The 20,616-nt window shown below is 47.9% G+C and overlaps 1 protein-coding gene across 1 annotated transcript in view; it reads left to right on the forward strand.

Moving 5' to 3' along the window:
• The window catches only part of KANSL1L (KAT8 regulatory NSL complex subunit 1 like), a 3,005,708-nt gene that overhangs the window by 1,170,497 nt on the left and 1,814,595 nt on the right, over nucleotides 1-20,616 (forward strand). Inside the window, exon 7 of the mRNA XM_085647079.1 lies at nucleotides 12,135-12,248. Within this exon, the coding sequence (XP_085503205.1) occupies nucleotides 12,135-12,248 (114 nt within the window). The remainder of the gene's footprint in view (nucleotides 1-12,134; nucleotides 12,249-20,616) is intronic.

A 20,616-nucleotide genomic window follows, 5' to 3' on the forward strand; every position in this document is an offset into this window, starting at 1 on the left:
GAAATCTATCTCAAAATGTTTAACATCAAGACTCAAAGAAACATAAATAGAGAGACCACCACTTGGACGGCCCCTAGAGGCCTCGCACGTTGCCACATTCAAGTATTCAAAATAACCAATCAGCGGTTCACTACACATATTCCATGTTTCTTGCAGAATTAAAATATCAAAAGATTTTAAAAAGCCTATAACATTTGGATCCTCAAGGAGTGTTTTCATACCGTTCGTATTCCAGGAACAAGTTTTAAAAGAATTTAGTGTACTATTTTGAAAAGGCCTGCATCAATCTGTTTTCACAGAGTTTACATTTGATAATATTGACGGAAGCCAACTCCAATCCTCAACCGGATCGGTGGCTTTCTTTAATTCTTCACAAATTCGTGAACCTGGCTGGCAACTCCTGATTTTAATCCCACATGACACATTTAAGTCCATTGATGGACCTGAGGCGCCCTTCAATACTCTAACATGTGATGCCCTGGTTATTTTTGGTTCATCCTTCTTTAAAATCAGGGAACATAATGACTTAATTGGTATTAACGGAGTTGGATATTGCAAACTTTGCAATCTCCATACTCTGATACCCCATTTCTCAAATTTATTAGAATTAGCAATTATTTTACTAACAATATCATCACTTTGCCAAGTTGTAATTGTATTCTCCCTATGAGTGTTATCACAATCTTTCTTGGACCCTACACATTCCAAATCATCTGATACTACATCCTTAAGATCTGGAATTGTATTTAATAATTTAAAAATATTTCCACAATTCAAAATATCATAAGTGCCTCTCGTAGAATATTGAGGACAAAAAACTAACTTCCTCTTTTCAAGGAACAAATCAGAATACTCTATATCATCCTTATCTCTAGAGCCAACTAGTACCCTTTTCCCACTAGGAGGTGCCAAGACAGAAATTGTCAAATAGTTTAATTCAGTAGGCTCTAATGGCTTTTGGTCCTGAATACAGGATTGATCAGCCTGATCATTCCTACTATATTGGAGATTAATAGGATTTACAGATTATTGATTAAAAATGTTTTGATTTCCATGTTGGACAATCAATTCATCTCTAGACTGATCAGACACTACGGCCGCTAACTTTATTTGAGTCTGAGCTTTAGGCCCTATACTTAACTTAGCCTCTTCATGCATAGAACTGTTACCCTGTTCACACATTTGTTTGGCCTTCGAGTTAACCTTAGAATCTGTCGTTAAACTAAAAATAGGAAAGAAGGCTTCCGTTTTAGGTTCAATACATATTTTAGAATTATTACTAACTATTTCACTTTGGAGTTTTTTTCCTGTGATAATTTAACATGGCTTTTCCTTAACCTTTTCCTTGACCGTTTGGACAGGATCTCAGGATTAGTAAAGTCTCCAATTGCTTGACTTACATTAGGATAAATCTTTTTCATCTTGGAATTTTTACCAACACTTAAAGCTTGATTTGGCTCGGAGTAATCACCAATTATTTCTTCCTCCACCAAATAATCCTTATTATTAGCACTTTTAAGACAATTATGGAAAACCTTTGGTAATTGCGGTTTGTTGGCATCATTTGCAAATTGGTCATTCCTATCCAAAACTATACTATTTCTACTAATCACTTCTTCTATAGGGAGTTTATCATTAGGTAATGACCCTAAAATAGCAGGACCATTTAAATCATTATTTTTGCCTGTTAAGTTGCTAGATTCTTTTCTGTTTGCCAACAATTTTACTTCATGTACCATAGAGCTAACGATTGATGGTAAGTCTGAAATGTTATCTATCAGTTGTGAACAAGTACAGGTTATTAACTAATTCTCTGTATCTGCCTGTACCTTAGTAATCAATTTAGTTAGTTGCAGAAGCTTAGCATCAATTCCTTCTACATGGAATGCCAGTGTGTTAAGAATATCTACCTGAATATCTAACTTATCTGAGTGAAAATTCAAAGCATTAGTGATTGAGTCCATGGTATGTAATAGACAATCCCAAATACCACGCTCAGTTCCAGAAACATTATTTTCCAAGTCACTAGATCTGACTTGAAAGTTCCCATCAAATTTAGTTAATAAAGATAAATCAACTGTATTGGTAAATTTACACTGCTCATTTGCATTGGGAACATTAACCCTACTCGCTGCACCTGGAACCAGAAGTGATTTATTAATAGTAAAACTGTCTTCCAGATTTATACTCGACTGGTCCAAATTAAAGGGTCCAGCTTTACCCTTTTTGTCTAGTTGATCCATTGGGCTGGATACTAATTCATCCAAAACTGGTTTTGCTGTAACCAACCCCCCTTTAGAATGTAACTCGTCAATTATAACATCTGACACAACAACCACATCACTCGTATTAAGAGCCAAACAGGAGGAGATATCAATTACTGACCCGGCCGCTTTTCCAATTACGGCTGTGGTTTTACTAAGCTCCTCCTGTCTGGTAACCTGGGAGTCGTCAACCATAATTAACTCAATAGGGTGTATCAGAGCATCATGCAAATGTGTATGAATTTGGGCTTGTGACGGCAACTGACCCGTAGAGGATAGTAAAAGATTAGACAAAAATGGCACTACATCTTTTTCAACATTCTTATCCCTATCCTGTGTTCCAGCTGCAACATTCGGCTTTTCTATTTCTATTTCCGAAGAAATCTTAGACTCTGTTTTTACACAGGAGCGGACACTTTTTTCACATAATGGTAGTGGAAATGGGGATGTTTCACAGTCACTGACAAACTCAATATCTTTATTTATATTTCTTTTTTGTTTTTGAAGCTGATTTTGATGATACTTGAAAAAAAAATCTCAATAGAAGGCTGGGTAGAAGGAGTTGAATTCTTACAGACCTGACCGGGGATTAAAAGGGAAGCATCCAATTTAGCCGACTCATTCATATGCTCAATTAATGCAACACTAGCACCACTACTTCCCTCATTTTTTGACAAGGCTTTGATTGAGACTTTGATTGAGACGCCACATCCAAGAGTTCTTCTGTCTTCTGGCGTTTTTTTGATTTTGGCAGAGCCCCGTGCTGACGGCCTGATCTCATTGTCAAAATTTCCTGTGGCTGTGGCCTTGCAGCTTCGCGGCTTGCCAGTCAGTCAACCTCAATTGCCACTTGACACTTGTCACTCAAAGCACCACCTCGCCAATATGCCTATATGCTGAATACGCTGGTAAAACCTCTAGAGGCGGAAGCCAGAGCAGGAGCAAAAGCATATCCAAGCTCCTCCACTCGCCCGCACAATACACAACCCAACACCCAACATGGGTGGTGACCGGGACCGGAAAACAATCAGCTTGAGGCTTGGGGCTTGATGACAGACCAATCAGCTCCTCTAAGCTCCTCTATGATCAGCGGCTCAGCAGCAAAAAGCAAATGTCAGAAAAACCATGATACTTGTCAATTGCTCAATTATAAAGATTTTGAAAAAATGAGCAAAAATTAATATAATTGGGTCAGTTTTTTGTAAATTCAAACAAATTAATCCCACTCTGAATCCGTGCTCAGAAATGCTCAGAGGAGCACCCGACTCGCCTATCTCGGCCAGCCGGCCAGCTAACGCTCCCCGCTCCCAGAAACGCTCAACCCGCCGCCGGGCACTGCGAAGCTAGAGCTAGAGCCCCAGCCAAGGCGGTTTTTTCATGGTCCACGGGGGGCAGAGAGCAAGGAAAGGAACACAGAAACAAGCAGTGGTGACGGCTGCATGCAGAATACCAGGATACCGGAAACAGGAATTCTCGTTCGACCCAGGTGACTGAAGCACAATCTGGACTAGGCAGCCAATGTGATTGCAGCAGAACGATTCAAACTGCGCGCACTCCTCTTTAAATGAATGAATTACGGCCCCCCTTCTTGAAAAAGGATTTAAGTTCTTGACTGTTCTAAGACCTGCCAGACTGTGTTTAGCAGTGGTTTAGCAGTGCAGTGCAGTGCAGTGCGTTCTTCAACAGCACCACTACAATCAATACACACTGAGGCCCCCTACCGTGCAGAGGATCTCGTGGCTCTCAGTGACGAATCGTTCTGCTCCTGTCGTTACCGCCGCTTCTGCCGTAGCCTCGTCACAGCAGGCGGCCTCGTTGGCGGTCGGGAGTCTTATCTGGAGTCTTGTGTTCCCGCGTCTCCTGTGGCTCACGGTGGCAGCGCAGCTTCACAGGGTTTGCAGGCTTTACGGCCCCCTGAGCAGGACAGTGACTCCTCCGCCGTAGCTCCTCTGTCTGCCCGCACACAGCCTGGACCGTATCAGCGTCTGATGTCACTTCCCGTACGTTCCGTAGTCAGACTTCTCACAGCACGACGAGTTTGGCAGGATAGGCATATAAAGTGCAGATGTTGGTTATAAATGCAGACGTTACACAGCAAGTTGCCTACAACCCATGGTGGGCCGGCCGCGTATGACAAAAGGCACTGCATAGGTGTTCAACGTGAAGAAGCTTCTAGGCAAAGAGAAGTAGGTGACCCAAATTCAACATAGATAGGAAAGAAAAGAGATAACCTTGAAGAAAGAGAAAGAAGAGAGGGAGTTAGCAGGGAAGTGTGTAGGGGGACGTATAGAATAGAAAGTGAGAAAGAGCTGTTGTAGGAGGGTCAAGATCGGTTTGTTGCTCAGATTGGTCCACCACTTGATATCCCCAAGCTTATAACGCCGTAAAGGCACAGGCCAGTGGGAGGATCAAGCCAAGGAAGGAAAGGAAGGGAACAGCAGGGAGGGAGACCTGGAATGACAGCAATATTCATAAATACCTCCTATATATCTCACTAGGATCCATACGCTAACACAAACAACAATTCAGATATGACATCACATATACCTGTAACAAAAACAAAGAATGTGCGTAGCTTGTGTAGAGACTGCGACCTAGGTTTAGCAGTACCTATTGCTTCCGTTTGGCTGCTGTGTGGGAACATAGAAAACTTAATTCAATGAATATGCAGCATACTCTGCATATGCATACATTAGTCAATACACATACTCATCTTCCCCATTGACACAATCCCTGAACCTACCCTTCCTTTTCTATGCTCCACAAGGCATCACAGGGATAGAGTGTAGTCCTATACCGCTCCCGGTTACCCCTGTTAAAATAGAGTTAGAAAAATAATAATACATGTAGATAGATATATATGTCTTACTCCAGAATATATATATAGATGAAATCTCCAAACAAAAATAGGAAAGTAATCCAACCTCAATACACCATATGGTTAATTCACCATTGCATCCAAAGTCTAGCAACTTGAAGGAGTAACACAAAATTGAGAAGCTCATTATCTTTTCAAATTAGTTCCTGTAGTTTGAACCCATGCCAGATTCGCCATGATACTGCCAATATGCAAAAATACAAATCCAAAGTTACTGCCCAACTTGTTTCACAGACAAAAATACTCCAAAGGCGGGACACAACAAAGTAGAGCCTGTCAGAATATATTAAAGAGGCTTTCTCCGCATGAGCGAGAGTTCATCAACGGAGTACAGGCCGAAAACCAAGAAACGAGTACAAGCGGCAGGGAAACCAGAGTGTCGGTGCTATGCACCCTTACCAGACCTCTTGTGAAACGCAGGAAAGCCGGACCTCTGAACGTGATGTGGACGAAGAATTTCCAACGTCTTCCGCGAGCACAGCTACTTCCTTTCAAGGCGGTCCCTCGCGGTGTCATACGTGCCCCCTGCAAGGCCTCATGGGAACTGTAGTTTATTCTCTTCTACTGGCATCACTGACGCTGTACTGGGGGGGAAAGAGCACGCTGCCTGCCTCCGTACACTTGCCTGCACTAGCGCGCTCGAAGGAACGCGCTCGTAACAGTACATCCCCTCTTTAACGAGAGCGCGCTAGGATGTTTGGCTTCTCATTGCATTTTCTGTGAAGGGAAGCCACTAATCAAGGTGCATGTACCCCAGATGCTGGTTCCCAAAAGTTCTCTTCGGGACCATAGCCTTTCCAGGCAACCAGGTACCACAACATACGGCCTCGCAACCTTGAGTCTATGATACCTTGTACTTCATACTCTGTGTCATCATTGACTAGGAGAGGCAGTGGAAGTTTTCTCACTGTTGTGTAAGAGGGTTTTAATAAAGACACATGAAACACTGGGTGTATTCGTAGGTGTGATGGCAAGTCTAGTTTCATAGTCACTGGGCTAATACATTTACTGATCTTTTAAGGTCCAATGTGTCTAGGGTTGAACACACTGTGTTTCCTGAAATAGATGTTCTTGGTAGAGAGCCAGACGGTGTCCCCTACTTTGTACAAAGGACCTGGTCTTCTATGTTTTTTTTGCTGCGGCTTTTTATTTAACCTTTGTTGCCTTCAGGTATTTTTGTGTATTTACCAATGTCTCTTGAATATGGGCCTCTTTTTTGGACACTGCAGGCAACCTGGTGTTCTCCGTAGGATGAATGAAGGGAAGGAACCTTGGGTGATGTCCGTAGCTGACGAGGGGACAGTTGTCTGGCATCAGTCATGAATTGCAGGTTTCTGTGGTCGGTATATACCGTGACCACATGATTAACCTCCATGAGGAAGTGTCTCCACTCCATAAAGGCAACCTTGATGGCTAAGAGTTCCTTTTCTGCAATGATGTAGTTCCTCTCGGCGTCATTTAATTTCCTAGACATGTACGCCACTGGATTAAGTTGTCCCGTGGCAGAGTGTCTTTGTGATAGAACGGCTCCCATCGCAACGTCCGATGCATCTGCCTCCACAATGTAAGGCTTCTCACGATCCGGGTGTGTGAGTACTGGTACAGTTACAAAGGCTTTTTTCAATGCAAGGGACGCTTTGTGTGCTACGTCATTCCACTCGAATTTCTGTGATTTTCTCAGCAACTGGGTTATGGGTGCAACCAAGTTAGAGAATTGGTATATGAAACGGCGATAAAAATTCACAAACCTAATGAAGCATTGTATGCCCCGAACATTTTGAGGAGGAGGCCAGTCTTTCACAGCGACTATTTACCTTTCCGCCATTTCTTGTCCTGACGGAGGGAGCATGACGCCGAGGAACTTCACTGTGTTGACGTGAAACTCGCATTTACTTAACTTGCAGAACAAGTGGTGTTTCTGCAGAATCTGTAGCACAGTTTTAACATGTTGTGTGTGAATGCTATCATGGTCTGAATAGATGAGGATGTCGTCAATATACACTATAACATAGTGATCTAGGATTTCACGTAGAATATCGTTAAGAAAGTATTGGAACGCAGCTGGGGTGTTACATAACCCGAATGGCATTACTAGGTATTCGAATAATCCATAACGGGTCTTGAATGCCGTCTTCCACTCATCGCCCTTCCTCATGCGAACCAGATGATAAATGCCCTTAAGGTCCAATTTAGTATAGATCCTTGCTTTCTTAACTTGTTCGAGTAACACTGGAATCAACGGCAAGAGGTAACGATTCTTCACACTGATAGCGTTCAGGGCTCTAAAGTCTATGCAAGCTCGCAGTTCGCCATTGGCCTTTGGTATGAAGAAAAGGGGGCACGCCGCTGGAGACTTCCAAGGACGGATAAACCCCAACTCCAAGTGTTTGTCTAGATAGGCTCTGAGGTGGAGATTTTCAGGCTCAGTCAGAGCGTATATTCTCCCACTAGGCAAATCAATCTGACAGTCGTACTGTCAATGGGTTGGTAATTCTTCCGCTTGGACATCGTTGAACACATCAACATATTCACTATACACTTCGGGTAGTTGTATGTCCTTTTCGGCTGCAGTGGCTATGCACTTGCCAAAAGCTAAAGCTGTGGCAGGGACTTCTGGATTTAGGCAATGTTCCAAACAGTAAGGGGAATTTATTTGCACCGTTCTGGATACCCAATTGATTTCAGGGTTGTGTCTTTGTAACTAGGGTAGACCAAGAATTATTCCGTATTGCTGAGCGTGGATGATGTTGAATGTTATGTGCTCCCTATGGGACTCTCCATACTGAACCTCTATCTCATCTGAGTGATACCCTATGGGTCTGGTGTTCAATTTCCTTCCATCCACTGCATAGACCTCTTCTGGTTTATCTTTGGGGATTAAGCTTAAGCCTCTTCTTTTTGCTTCTCCCAAATCCATTAACAAGCCTGTGGCCCCGGAATCGATCATAGCCGATGTCTTTATCCACTCCGACTGTATGAGCAACAGTATATCTATAAACAAATGTCCTTGTGTAGTTGGGCCATTGTTTTGTACAGAAGGGAGGTAAGTCTGACTCCAACAAACCCCTTCCTCTTTCACTGAGTCGATTAGTTTTCCGATGCCGTATCCAGGGTGGTGGTAGCCATTCTATTGTTTCGGAATCGGTTAGTCTGAGGTTTCACAGGGCATTCCTTGACGTAATGACCTTTCTTGCCACAATATAAACAAAGGCCTTGTTTACGGCGGACGTCTTTTTCCGCCGGAGTTAACACTGCTCGTACGGTTCCAATATCCATGGGTTCTGATGTCGGTGCATTTGTGTTTTCTGTTGTTCTGGGACGTTCAAACTTCCGGCATAGTTACCTCTCTCCTTTTGTGATCTCCTTTTCTTTTGTTAAGTCTGTGATCAATACGCAGCACAAGGCTAATTAAATCCTCACAAGTAGCAGGCTGCGGGGCGATTACATCCTTTAAATCTTCCCGTAACCTTTGATGAAAAAGCGCGGCTTGTTTAGCCTCTGGCCATTGAGTCTCCGCCACCAGCCTCCTGAATGCGTTGAGATATACTAACAAATCTTTGTTGCCCTGCCTTAGCTCTAGCAACTCCCTGTCCGCAGTAAAGGACTCAGCGCGCCTATCAAATACTTTTAGGAATTCGGTTCTGAACGCCTCCCAATCATGTAAGAGTGGGTCATCCCTATTCACCAAAGGCACTGCCCACTGTGCAGCATCGCCTGCTAAGTATGAAATGAGAAAGGCTACCCTGGCCTGGTTGGTGGGAAATGACTTCTGTTTCCAGGAAAAATGGAGCATGATTTGCATCATAAATACTTGAACCTTACTCGATTCCCCATGAAACCTTTATGGAGTGGCTAATGGAATGGACACAGGCATCTCTACAACTACCGAACTTGTAGGCAACCTTGCCTGAACACCTGCATCAAAAGGGTTTCTCTGTATACGTTCCACCCTTGCCTTTAGCTCAGCCGCTTCCTGCCGAGATGCCGCTAATTCTGCCTGAACGTTAGCAAGTATCGTTAGGATATCATCAAGAGTAGCCATTCCGTCACAACCTGATCGGAAGGACAATTGTTCTTGGGTCAGAAAGTCTGTCAGAGTGTTGAGTCCTCAGGATCAGTTTGTTGCTCAGGTTGGTCCACCACTTGATATACCCAAGCCTATTACGCCGTAAAGGCACAGGTCAGTGGGAGGATCAAGCGAGGGAAGGAAAGGAAGGGAACAGTAGGGAGGGAGACCTGGAATGACAACAACTTTCATAAATACCTCCTATATATCTCACTAGGATCCATACGCTAATACAAACAACAATTCAGATATGACATCACATATACCTGTAACAAAAACAAAGTACGTGCGTAGCTTGTGTAGAGACTGTGACCTAGGTTTAGCAATACCTATTGCTTCCGTTTGGCTGCTGTGTGGGAACATAGAAAACTTAATTCAATGAATATGCGGCACACTCTGCATATGCATACATTAGTCAATACACATACTCATCTCCCCCATTGACACAATCCCTGAACCTACCCTTTTCTCTACTCCATAAGGCATCACAGGTATAAAGTGTAAACAAAAATAGGAAAGTAATGCAGCCTCAATACACCATATGGTTATTTCACCATTGCATCCAAAGTCTAGCAACTTGAAGGAGTAACACAAAATTGAGAAGCTAAATATCTTTTCAAATTAGTTCCTGTAGTTTGAACCCATGCATGTTTCGCCACGATACTACCAATATGCAAAAGTACAAATCCAAAGTTACCGCCGAACTTGTTTCACAGACATAGATACTCCAAAGGCTGGACACAACAAAGTAGAGCTGGTCAGAATATACCAAAGAGGCTTTCTCCGCATGAACGATAGTTCATCAATGGAGTACAGGCCGAAAACCAAGAAACAAGTACAAGCGGCAAGGAAACCAGAGTGTCGGGGCTAAGCACCCTTACCACACCTCATGTGAAACGCAGGAAAGCCGGACCTCTGAACACGATGTGGATGAAGAATTTCCGACATCTTCCGCGAGCACAGCTACTTCCTTTCAAGGCGGTCCCTCGCGGCGTCGTACATGCCCCCTGCAAGGCCTCATGGGTACTGTAGTTTATTCTCTTCTTCTGGCATCACTGACGCTGTACTGCGTGAGAAAAGAACGCGCTGCCTGCCTCCGTACACTTGCCTGCACTAGCGCTCTCGAAGGAACGCGCTCGTAACAGAGCATGAGGTCCAAGAGTTGCGATCCAAGATAGTTTCTAGGAGAGATGGAGCAGCGGGAAGGGGGAAGGCAAAGGCGTAGGGCTTTCAGTTTGCCCCTCGGGGAGTACTGTAGCAGGCGAGGGACAGGGCCAGACTGATTATGTAGAGACTCTGTCAGAGTCATGTGGGCACACAGCGTCTTCAAAGAGGTGCAGAGCCCGAAGCTTTGGGGCAAAAGACGTGCGTGTTCCATTTTACAAAGATATGTGACCAGTGGCTGCCATATTTTGGTGAAGTGAGTGTCGCGAGATTGCAAGCGCGCGGTATGTAATTCCATGGTTACTATGAACCACAAACGCGTGAACCACATGTTGATGGGAGGGGGCTCAGTTTTTTTCCAGTACAAGGCTATGTGCTGTTTACCGGCACCTAGCATATAGAGGGCGATGTGCCAGTCGCTACGGGTGAGTGTGCGGAGATTGTCAGGTTTCAGGCCTAGAAGAGTTGTAGCTGGAGTGTCAGGCAGGGGGAAGCCAAACACCATCTTAATATGACTAAGAACCTCTTTCCAGAAGAGAGTCAAGTGCGGGCAGGCCTACCATATATGGATAAAATCTCCCAGGAAGCTCAGGCACCTCCAACACAGAGGGGAGGAAGCGGGAAACATCTTGTGCAATCAAAGGGGAGTGTAATACCAGTGCGACATAATCTTATAGGCAGTTTCCCGTTGGGAGACGCTGCGGTACACCTTCGGGATGTCCCGCCGCAGGCGGCTCCATTGGGCATTGGGAAGCTGTCGATTGCCATTGACGTTCGTATGGTTGGAGGATAGATCAGTTTTAATTATATTGATTTGCTCAGCTCTTGTTCAAGTCAGTAGGCTCACTTCTTTGTATTTTGGTGTTGTAACTCATGACAAAGTCAGTACGTCTGCCTGAGTGTAGTGAGGTCCTGTGAGACCAAGCATATGATGTGCATGCCGGAAGGCTGTGCATGGCGTAGGGTTGACTGCTGGCAAGGCAGGCCCTGCTGCCAACCCTATGCAGCGCACAGTCATTTAAGGCCAACCTCCCCCCACCACCTACGGCCTAAGGCTGGCTGGGCTGGCTTAACATATGGTAATAAAATATTACTCTACGTTAAAAAAAAAAAAAGAAATTCACTGAAAAAGCAAAAAGCTATAGTGGTGTTCTAGTTAAGTGGAAATTCTTGGGACAACGTTTATGTTTTAAAATGACTCAAAAACACTTACATTCACCTGTAACACATATCAATAGTAACTATAACTCATGCCCTAAGGTAACTATAGCTACCACCCTCACCATGCAAACTGATTATCCCACATATCACTCACTCAGGACATGCTCTATGACATCATTGAAAACATCTCTGCAACATTTCCAATCACATAATTGTTGACAAAAGTGTGCATGGCAGGGGTGCGAGTTATAGTTACCTTAGGGTTATAGCTACTAGTGATAAATATAACTCGTGACTTTTAGTGGGTTTTTTGGGGCTAAAGTCTGGTATAGAGTCACTGAAATGTTCACCTAACTATAACATCACTTTAACTTTTGCTTTTTTCATTGAATATATATATATAATCTTTGTAAAGACTTACCCATTAGTGTTGTACATCTGATACCTATACAATTTGAGTGCATTTAATGCAATATGTATCTAGGACTGACTGATAGTGCACATGCCATCCACTTGTTGACCCCTTTCACTAAATACTACCTAATGATGATCTGTTGTCCAGTCACTAACTGAAAATTATGTGATAAATCTTTTTCTTTAGAAGTGGCTCTTCGTATGCACCTGGAAGATATGTTAAAAAATAACTATGAGCTTTATGGATATTACCCTCTGAACACAGTGCAGACAGATGGATTCAAAATGTCTTGTTCAAATGGTACGTGTTTACAGTGAAAAGACGATGGCATTCTAAATGCATTAATCTACTACTTTTCTTTGCTGTTTTTTTTAAGAATTGCAAAATGTCAAACTACAAGTCTCGCTTTTTGACAGAGTTGAACCTGTTAAAAAAGGCCGAATGTTACAACATTTTCCTGTTTGTTTGGATTTGTAGAGCAGTCTGTTTAATATTATATTTTCAGATATGTGGAGGTGAAAGTGATGAGGCTCAATGTTCATAGAATATTCATAAATAGTTTGTATTTTATGTCACAATGATCAAAAGCAGTGTTAGCCCTGTTAATGAAAGGTGACCTAGTTGACATTGATTTTACCAAAGTACGAATAGGAAAGCACATTTGGCTGAATACGAAGTCATTGAGCATTCTCATATTTCCTTAAAGTAAAGCATATGCAAAACATTTGGGGTTCAATTTGAAGATTCTTCTGAATGTTAAATACACTCTATAGGTATGTTGGATATCCTAGAAATCCAAGAGAAACCTATCTTCCTACCATGTTCTTGCAGTGTTCTCCAACCTTCTTTTGGATCTCACATTGAGTATTGTTTTATCGGAGTCTGTGTCTATTGTTAACACTTAACACACTTTAGCACCATTTTCTGAAAAAATAAGACTTTTTCACATAACTCCCATCCAAAGAAAGAGTGAGGAAACAACAGGCTGAGGAACATATCACATTGACAACCAGTACAAGACGAGATGTCAGGAACGGAAATAGATTAGATGAGTGAGAAATCAAAATTCATTTTTCATCCAAAATTATCACAAACGCAGAAGTGAAAATACTGAACAAGGGGCTGGCCTTTTTGCCCATAAGAAAAGCCTGACTTTATCAATTTAAGAATTGACCTTTACAAATTTACTAGAAAACTCATGCTCTATAAATATTATGGCACATGACCTAAGAAATCAGAACATGAAGGACAGACCCTCTCAATATTACAAGGGATTAACATTGCTCACCTCATTTTCCTAAGAGTTTTACATGAAAAGTTAGACATGACTAAACAAACTTTGGGATTGGTAGAATCTGCAGCAAATGAGAATATGAGACTAGAAACAAGTATTCCGTATGCCAATAACCTTAGACCAAAGAGCAAGTACTGTCCACAAATGCCACCTGTGAACAAAGTGTATTTATTTCATGAAATTATGGTGGAGGATATGGCAAAAATTAGAGCTAAAACTTGAAATAGAGCACGTGGCAACTTCACTTTGAAAGGATGGCTAGAATTAAATGAGTTGAAAAGTGGGAAGACTATTGTAATAAAAGCATCAGACAAACTAGGAATTATTGTCATCATAGACTAATTCCATACATAAAAGAAGCCGAAAAATAACTGGGTATGGAAGACCATTATGAAAAGCTGGGTAGAAATCCAAGAAATCAGTTCATGATTGAATATCACTCCAAGTTCCAAAACCGGAGGGCAATTGTTTTCTTTTCTTTTTTTTAATTGTTTTTATTCGTCAACAAACACATGAATTACCGGCCCCTGTAAATCCAGGAGTTCCGGCACAAGCATTGCCCCCATGATGACGTTGACATTTTACCAAAGGAGGATATTTGAAAATGCATTTCAGTTCAAAAACAAACCCCCCCAACACTCCCCCCCCACATCCCGGATCCCCCCCCGAACGCACCGTACCAAATCTAACCAGCAATATCCGTAATGAGCAGGAGCCCGATAATTCCAACCCCGGTCCAAGCACATGCCCACTCTCCCCGCGGGACCTAGACAAACACCTCCTCCCGCTCCTCCGGGGCCGGTTCCAGGGGAAGGCCTCTGTAGTTCGCCCAGCGCTTCCATATCTTATAGTGTTTGCGGGTGCACCCCCTAGCTGCAAAGATGGGGAGTTCCAGGCCCATGCTAAAATCTAGACCCCTCTTCCATACATTCATATAGGGAGCCGTAGGGGCCTTCCAAGCCTGCGCGATGTCCCTTTTGACCAGGGTAAGGCCCAACAGCAGTAGGTGTCTCTTGTATATGTAGCCGCCAATATCATCCATAATGTGCAACAGTGTCAACCTAGGATCCACGGGTGGATCCCACCCCAGCACCACGGATAGGCATGACAATACCCCTCTCCAGAACCGGGAAAGCGACCCACAAAGCCATACTGTATGAAGGAAAGAGTCCTCCTCCCGTCCACATCGGAGACACTCCGGAGAAGCTATCAGGCCTGCCCGCCACAACCTCCTTCGGGTAAAATAGGCCCTATGTAGGTATTTAAATTGTACGAGGCGTAGTTGGATAGCTATGGCTGCCCCCCGGGGCGAGGCCAGCGCCTCCGTCCAGTCCGTCTCATCTAGGGGCCCCACGTCATCTTCCCATTTCCCTTTGAGACGCTGGAGCGAGGGGGAGCTATGAATAACAAGCGTTTGGTAGATCTTGGAGATCTTCCGCTCCTGAAGGTCACCCATGAAGAGCTTCGCTTCCACTGGGCTAAAGTCTGGTATAGAGTCTAAGCCCGCCAAGCTTGGGGAGAGTGCATGGCGAAACTGTAGATACCTATAGAACTGCGTCCGCGGCATGCTGAATTCCTGTTGAAGGTCCTGGAAGGAACTCAAAGCGCATTCCCGTACTACATCGCCTATGGTGTATATGCCTATCCGGTCCCATCCCTCAAACCCTGACAGGGCCGCCATCTGTGGTAGTCCCCCATTGTGCCACAGAGGGGTTTCCCGCGTAAGCACGTTCCACTATCCAATGCGTGCCAGCGCCTGGCGCCAAATCCGAAAAATTACCTGCGTCACTGGCGGCAAGCGCGCCCGATGTACGGCGGAATAGAGCAAAGTATGTACCGTGTGCGGGACCATGAGCCGCCTCTCCACTGCATACGCTGGGTCCCCCCTATCCCCATACCACCACTCATTCAAGACAAGCAAGTGGGTCCGCAAGGCCACCCGAACCGCCCCACCCGCCCACAGGAACTGACCCAGGATCGCGTTCACCCGACGGAACCAGTCCGGTGGAATCCCGTACGGATGATTCTGCAACTGATACAACAGGCGGGGGAGAGCCACCATCTTAAAAATTGCGGACCGGCCAAAGATAGTGAGCGGCATGCGGGTCCACAATTTGATGTCCTGACACACATGCTCCCACACGGGCACCACGTTTCGCCCCCAAGAGACCGCCTGGGTGGGTGACAGGAACACCCCTAAGTACTGAAGCCCCCCCACCGCAGTTCGCACCGGGGACGCCCAGCCCTGCAACTGAGTCGGACCCCCCAATACCCACAGGGTAGACTTCCGGGGGTTCATGAATAGACCCGACGTCTCACCAAAAATCTGCATAATACGGAGTAACCGAGGCCCCGTGCGGTCCAAATCTGTGAGGAAAAACAGGACATCATCCGCATAGAGGGCTATACGGTCGGCCAGGCCATGCTCCCACTCAAATCCAGATATTTGCGCGTCCATCCGTACCCACACCACCAAGGGTTCCGTGGCCAGGGCAAACAGATACGGGGACAGGGGGCACCCCTGGCGTGTTCCACGTCGTACCGGAAACGCCGATGAGGAAGCCCCCGCCACCCTGACCGACGCCGTAAGTTCCGTATAGAGTAGCCGCACGTATAACAGGAACCGCGGCCCAAAATTCAAGCGTTGCAGCAGCAGGAACATATAGAGCCAGCTAAGGGAGTCGAACGCTCGGTCCATATCTGCCAACAACAGAGCTGCTGGAACCCCCAACCGCTGCACTTCAGCAATCGCCACGTGAGCCAGCCGAACGTTATGACGCTTGGCCCGCGAGGGCATAAATACCGCCTGGTCCGGGTGGACCAACGAGGTAATGTATGGCAAGAGACGATTAGCCAATGCTTTCGCCAGGATTTTGGCCTCCACATTGAGGAGGGAGATCGGACGATATGAGGCGTGCTCCTCCGGGGGTCTGCCCGGCTTGTCGAACACTACGATCTCAGCGTGCCTCCAGTCCTGGGGTAACAGTCCCCGCTCCCGGGGCTCCTCCACCACCGCCGTATAATGCGGACCCAGCTGTAAGAAATATTTCTTAAAGAACTCACTCGGGAACCCATTCGGGCCCGGGGCCTTGCCCGGATTCAGGACACCCAACGCCTCCCCAAGCTCTTCCACTGTCAGCGGAAGGTCCAGGGCCGTCTTCGCCACCTCTGATAATGTCGTGATAGGGTGATCGCGCAGAAACCGCTCCACGTCCGCTTCCGCGAGGCTGTCACAGGGACTGTATAGACCAGCATAGTATGTAGCGAAGCTATCTGCGAGCGCCCCCGGCTCCACTATCGGCATGCCCCCTGAGTCCACTATCCCCGGGAGGTCTTGACTGTCGTAGACCCCCTGACACAATCTGTGCAGCATTGCACCCGACTTGTCCCCCCATTGGTACACTCGACTCCTGATGGCCAGCCATGCCTGACGCGCCTCATCGAGCAGTAAAGAGCCATATGTCTGCTGAGGGTATTACAGCTGCCGACGAACCACCCCGCCTCCCTCCTCCCGGCCCCTACGCTCCAGCTCCATGACCTCTGCCTCCGCCCGAACCCACCCTGCTCGGCGCTCACGACGGGCCGCCGCACAGTATGAGATATCCGCTCCGCGTAGTGTCGGCTTCAGCGCCTCCCACAACATGTCTGCCCCCGGAACAGATCCCACATTCCAGGACAAATATTGGTCCACCGCCGTGGTCATATGCACCCTATAATCATTGTGTTGCAGATGCTACATCAAGAGCCGCCAGCGAAATGGCCGCCCCACGCCCCCCATCCGTAGCACCGCGGACACCGGGGAATGGTCCGACAACCCTCGCGAAAGGATTTCCGCTGCCTCCAGCCGGGACTCCGCGGCCCCCGATAGGAAGATACAATCGAGTCGAGAGAAGGAACCATGCACCGCCGACAGATATGTGAACGCACGGGCATGACCGTGACATCGCCTCCAGGCATCCACCCACGCAAGGCCACCTACCAGCGCATTGAGTTTCGTCCGCCCACCCTCCCCTCTCGCCCGGCCCTCCGATTGTCGGTCCCTAGACAGATCCATCACATCATTCCAGTCCCCCCCTATAATCCCCGGAACCTCCGGAATGTCCGCCCAGCGGGCCATGAGTTGTTCAACAAATGTCCAGGACGGGGGAGGGGGGGGTCATACACACTACCAAACACCACCTGCTCTGTCCCTATCCGCCCCAGAACAAAGATGTACCTCCCGTGCGTGTCCGCCCAGGTCCGACAATGCACGAAGGAAACCTGCCTGTGTACCAATATACCCACACCCCTAGAGCCCTGGACAAATCCCGAGTGGAACACTTGTGTGTATCCATAGCGTTGGAGGCATAGCACTTTCGTTCCCAGCAGGTGCGTCTCCTGTAGGAGCAACACATCTGCCGAGGCCCTCTTTGAGTATTGCAGGATCGCCCCCCTCTTAATCTTATCTAGGGCACCCCGGACATTCCAACTCAACACTTTAATGGCGGCTAATCGCTCGGGAATGTGCCGCCATAGGGAGCAGAATTAAACCATACTGGCCACGGCAGGACAACGACGTCCGGCTCCGCCCAAGCCCAGCTCTGTACTAAGGTGCGGTCAACCCCTAATCTAAATCCCCAACTACCCAACTGACCCCCCAAACCCCCCCCACCCCATAACTCACAAACATTGAAGTACCTGTCGCGGTGAGAGACTTCCCCAAGCCCAAAACGTGAACCTCAGGAGTTCCCATCCAATGAATCCCAAACTTGCCCCACACCACCAACCCCCAAACTCCCCACCCACAACTTGTTACAGGGGTACCTGCACTCTACATCAGTCCCCCGGGACAAGGCTACCCCAGACACAAAAGATGATGGCGCAGCTAACGGCCAGTCCATGCCGCAGAGGCCAGTAAGAACCGAGCCCAGGAAGCTCCTAGGCCCTCAGGATCCAACCGGTGGGCCGCCGGCCTCCGGACCAGTCCCCCGCCGGGCCCCCCCGGACTCATTGCGGCGGCGGCGGGTTCGAGAACGTCGCTGTCGCTTGGGGTTGTTTCCTGCCGCCTCATTCCCTCATTCTGGGATGAGTCCGAATCCCTACCTGGGAGTGAATGGGGACGCAGCGTTACTGTCTCGTCTGTCCATTTAAAAACTTCCTCAGGTGATTCAAAGAACAATGTTCGGGACTCGTAAATGACCCTCAGGCGTGCTGGATATAGAAGAGCGTAGGATAAATGGAGCTCTCGCAGCCTGGCCTTGGCTGCCAAAAAGGACTGGCGCTGCTGCTTGACCATGTGCGTATAGTCCGGGAAGATGAGGATACAGGAGTTTTCAAACTGAAGGGGTCCCTTCTCTCTGGCTTGACGGAGAATGACATCCCTGTCATGATAGTTCAGGAGTTTAGCTATAATTGGCCGAGGACGTGCCCCCACCGGCGGCTTCTGGACAAGCGCCCGATGCGCCCGCTCCACCACAAAGCAACGGGACAGCGAGTCAGGCGGGAGCTATCCCTCCAGCCACTGAGAGAGGAAGCGCTCCATGTTGTTCCCCTCGCAGCCCTCCGGAAATCCCACAAAGCGCAGGTTATTCCTGCGGGCTCGCCCTTCTGCGTCTTCGACCCTGCCCGCCAGACCCCGCTGCCTTGACTCCAGGGCCTCAACCCGCTTCCTTAGCATCACCACCTCATCCTCCACACCAGACACCCTGGTTTCAGGCCCCGTGATGCGGGTCACAGCGTTGCGCAGATCCTGGCGCAGCAGCATCACATCCGACCCAACTGCCCCAATCTTGGCATCCAGCATGTCCCGGGACTGCGTTATAGCTGCTAGGAGGGCCGCATTATCCGGCGCCAACACTGAAGAGCCCCCCGCGGCCGTCCCCGCCTGGCCAGAGCCCGTGTATTTATCAATTGGCCCCTGCTCTCTCAGCGCCCCCGCCATGTTTATCCTTGGTCATCGTCACAGTCCTTGACACCAATGCCACGACCCTGCTGGATTAAACGGGCCCGCCGGCAGACTCTCGCCCCCCCTGCGTAGCCACTTCCAGGATCTTGCCCCTAGAGCACGTCTGCCGCCCCAGCCACCAGGGACGAGTCTTGAAGGCAGGGCCCCAGCCGCTCCGCTTGCTCCCGGCCCGTTCTGGACTAGGCCTGATCTCAGCCCGGGGGGCCCAGGCGCCGCTCCACCAACGCTGCCCCAGAGCCGCCTTGGCACCACGCCAATCCAGCCGGCCAATTCAGATGAGCCCCATCATCACCAGAGACCAGATAGCTGCAGCCCTTCCCAGCCGGGCCAGACCACCGCAGTCGATCGCCGTCGCATCCCTCCGGTCTCCCCGCCCCCCCGTGACCCGATCTGGTCGCCGACCCCCTAATTCACTGGCACATCTGGAGAGAGGGGGGGGACACAGGACCCCCGGGGTGCGGCGCACTGGGGACCGGGGCGCCGTGCCAACTCCGGGCCCACCGCCTGACCGGGACACTCACCACCACGCGGGCTCCCCCAGTCCGGGGAGCCCCAGGATGCCTTCTTCGGTCCCCACCAGGGCTGGGCTAAGTTCTCTTCCCCAGATCGCCGCTCCGCCGTCAGCCACAATCGCCACAGTCAGGGGCTCCGCCGGCCCGGGGGCGCTGCGCTACCACTGCCTCACGTATGCAAGCCTGGCCCCGCCTCTACTCTCACGCGAGGCCGTGGCTCGCCGCGCTGCACCAAGCCGGAGCCACCGCTCGGCCGCCCCGCGGTTCGCGGGGGCTCCGGGCCTTCAAAATCGCCCAGACTGCTGCCGCCGCCAGCCGCCCTCCACCGCATTCAAGCGGGGCACCTCATCACCGGGGGACAGGATATTTTAAGGATAAATGCCGCAGGCGGGCGGGAGCTGGCTCAAGAAGCGTCCGCCATCTTGGCTCACCAAGCCACGCCCCCCGGCAATTGTTTTCTTGCAATGGGAAGAATACCAATACTCCCAAGGTGGATCATCTTATCACACCCACAATGTACTTCTTCCCAAAGGTGTACAAGACTTTAAAGAACCTTCGGGTAGATGAGTTGATAGCTCCATTGAATTCTTACTGGAAAATACATCACACTATGTTGACCTGGTTCTGTTTGAATATATAAAAACCCTTCCATCATATCTACATGACGCTTCTACTTTTCTACTCAAAATCAATGACATTGCTTGGAAACATACATAATGGTGACTCTCTATGGAGTGTCTCTGTACACATCAATTCAACACCAGCAAGGAAAATAGAAGCCTGCAAATGTTTCCAGAGAGCAAGATCTATGAGCCATCTATGGCATACAGAAATTATCATAATGATTTAATATTGCCTTACTCACAAAGCCTTTCTTTTCAGTGACCTGCAAACAAGGCACTACGATGGGTACATCCT

This window comes from Triturus cristatus, chromosome 3_2, assembly GCF_964204655.1.
Source record: "Triturus cristatus chromosome 3_2, aTriCri1.1, whole genome shotgun sequence".
In the NCBI taxonomy this organism is placed as follows: domain Eukaryota; kingdom Metazoa; phylum Chordata; class Amphibia; order Caudata; family Salamandridae; genus Triturus; species Triturus cristatus.